General features: G+C 57.5%; 1 protein-coding gene across 1 annotated transcript; it reads left to right on the top strand.

Moving 5' to 3' along the window:
- LOC141725860 (uncharacterized) lies at window positions 1–1,166 on the top strand. The gene is made up of 2 exons (XM_074530013.1): window positions 1–89; window positions 243–1,166. The coding sequence occupies exons 1-2, from the start codon at window positions 68–70 to the stop codon at window positions 1,163–1,165; spliced, it is 945 nt and encodes a 314-aa protein (XP_074386114.1). The 5' UTR covers window positions 1–67; the 3' UTR covers window position 1,166.
- The last annotated feature ends 340 nt before the right edge of the window (window positions 1,167–1,506 follow it).

The following is a 1,506-nucleotide window of genomic DNA, read 5'->3' as shown; positions in this document are numbered from 1 at the left end:
ATCCCTTGTTTTCCCCAAACCAGGATTGCCCATTGCCAAGGCCTGGGAGGCTGCGAGGAAGAGGAAGATGCCCCGGGACACTGAGGCAGGTGAGGAGGAAGTCAGTGCCCCTTTCCCCTCTGTGCTGCTCCATCTCCCAGCCCAGCACGGCCCTGGCTGCAGCTCAGCCCTGGGGGGATCTCCTTGCCCTTGCCTGTGGCACGGAGGCAAATCCCATCCTGTCCTTGTCCTTCCTCCCCCAGAGCAGGAGCTGAGCATGGAGAGCAGGGAGGACAAATGCCCGCGGCAGAACCTGGTGGAAGAGGCCGTTTTGAGCGGCTCCACGGCGCAGGAAGGCAACGGGGAGGAAAAGCCCCGGAGATGCCGCTCGAGGAGGGGCTGCAAACGCAGCCGGCGGGGATCTGAGGGGGAAAGAGCCAGCCTGGGCCGGGAAGGCGGCCGGAGACAGAGCCAAAGCTCAGAGCTGATGCTCCATGAGCAGCTCCATGATGGGGAGAAGCCCCACATGTGCGAGGAGTGTGGGAAGAGCTTCAGGTGGAAATCCAACCTGATTGTGCACCAGAGGATCCACACTGGGGAACGGCCCTACGAGTGTGGGGAGTGTGGGAAGAGCTTCAGTGTCAGCTCCCACCTGATCAGACACCAGAGGACCCACACTGGAGAGAAGCCGTATGAGTGTGGGGAGTGTGGGAAGTGCTTCACCGTGAGCTCCAGTCTGATCAGGCACCAGAGGACCCACACTGGAGAAAGGCCCTATGAGTGTTCCAAGTGTTGGAAGAGGTTTAAGACCAGCTCTGATCTCCTGCAGCACTATTGGATTCACAGGGAGGAGAAGCCCTTCCAATGCCCCGACTGCGGGAAGGGGTTCAGGCACAACTCCAACCTCATCACCCACCGGCGCATCCACACTGGGGAGAGGCGCTATGAGTGTGATAAATGCAGGAAGAGGTTTCAGACCAGCTCCTGTCTCCTGCGGCACTATTGGATTCACAGAGAGGAGAGGCCCTTCCAGTGCCCCGACTGCGGGAAGGGATTCAAGTACAACTCCACCCTCATCACCCACCGGCGCATCCACACTGGGGAGAGGCCCTACGAGTGTCCCCAGTGTGGGAAGAGCTTCTCCAGCAGCTCTAGCTTGACCAAACACCAATGGAGGCACCACTAAGGGAAGCCCTGCGAGTGCCCCGAGTGCGGGCAGAGCTTCGTGCGCTGCTCCAGCTCCATCCCCCACTGAAGGAGGCGCTTTGGGCACAGCCCTGGTCACTCACATTCCCTGTGATCCATGTTGGGAACACACTTGGCTGCTTCGCCTTTTGGTTTGGCCTTTATTTTCCTCTGCTTCACCTTCATCCTTTAAGGATACCCAAAACTGGGTTAAATGAAGGAAATTGATTGAATATATCTGAAGTTCCATAATTTCTCAGTTGTTTTAGGGGGAATTTAGTATTTGAGGACATGTTCTGTGTGGAGTGCTGCTGTTGCTAAGAGGCAGGAATTTGATCTCAC

Source organism: Zonotrichia albicollis, chromosome 31 (assembly GCF_047830755.1).
Source record: "Zonotrichia albicollis isolate bZonAlb1 chromosome 31, bZonAlb1.hap1, whole genome shotgun sequence".
In the NCBI taxonomy this organism is placed as follows: domain Eukaryota; kingdom Metazoa; phylum Chordata; class Aves; order Passeriformes; family Passerellidae; genus Zonotrichia; species Zonotrichia albicollis.
Note: the sequence above shows the minus strand (reverse complement) of the source record. Positions and strands in the feature narration are given on the sequence as shown.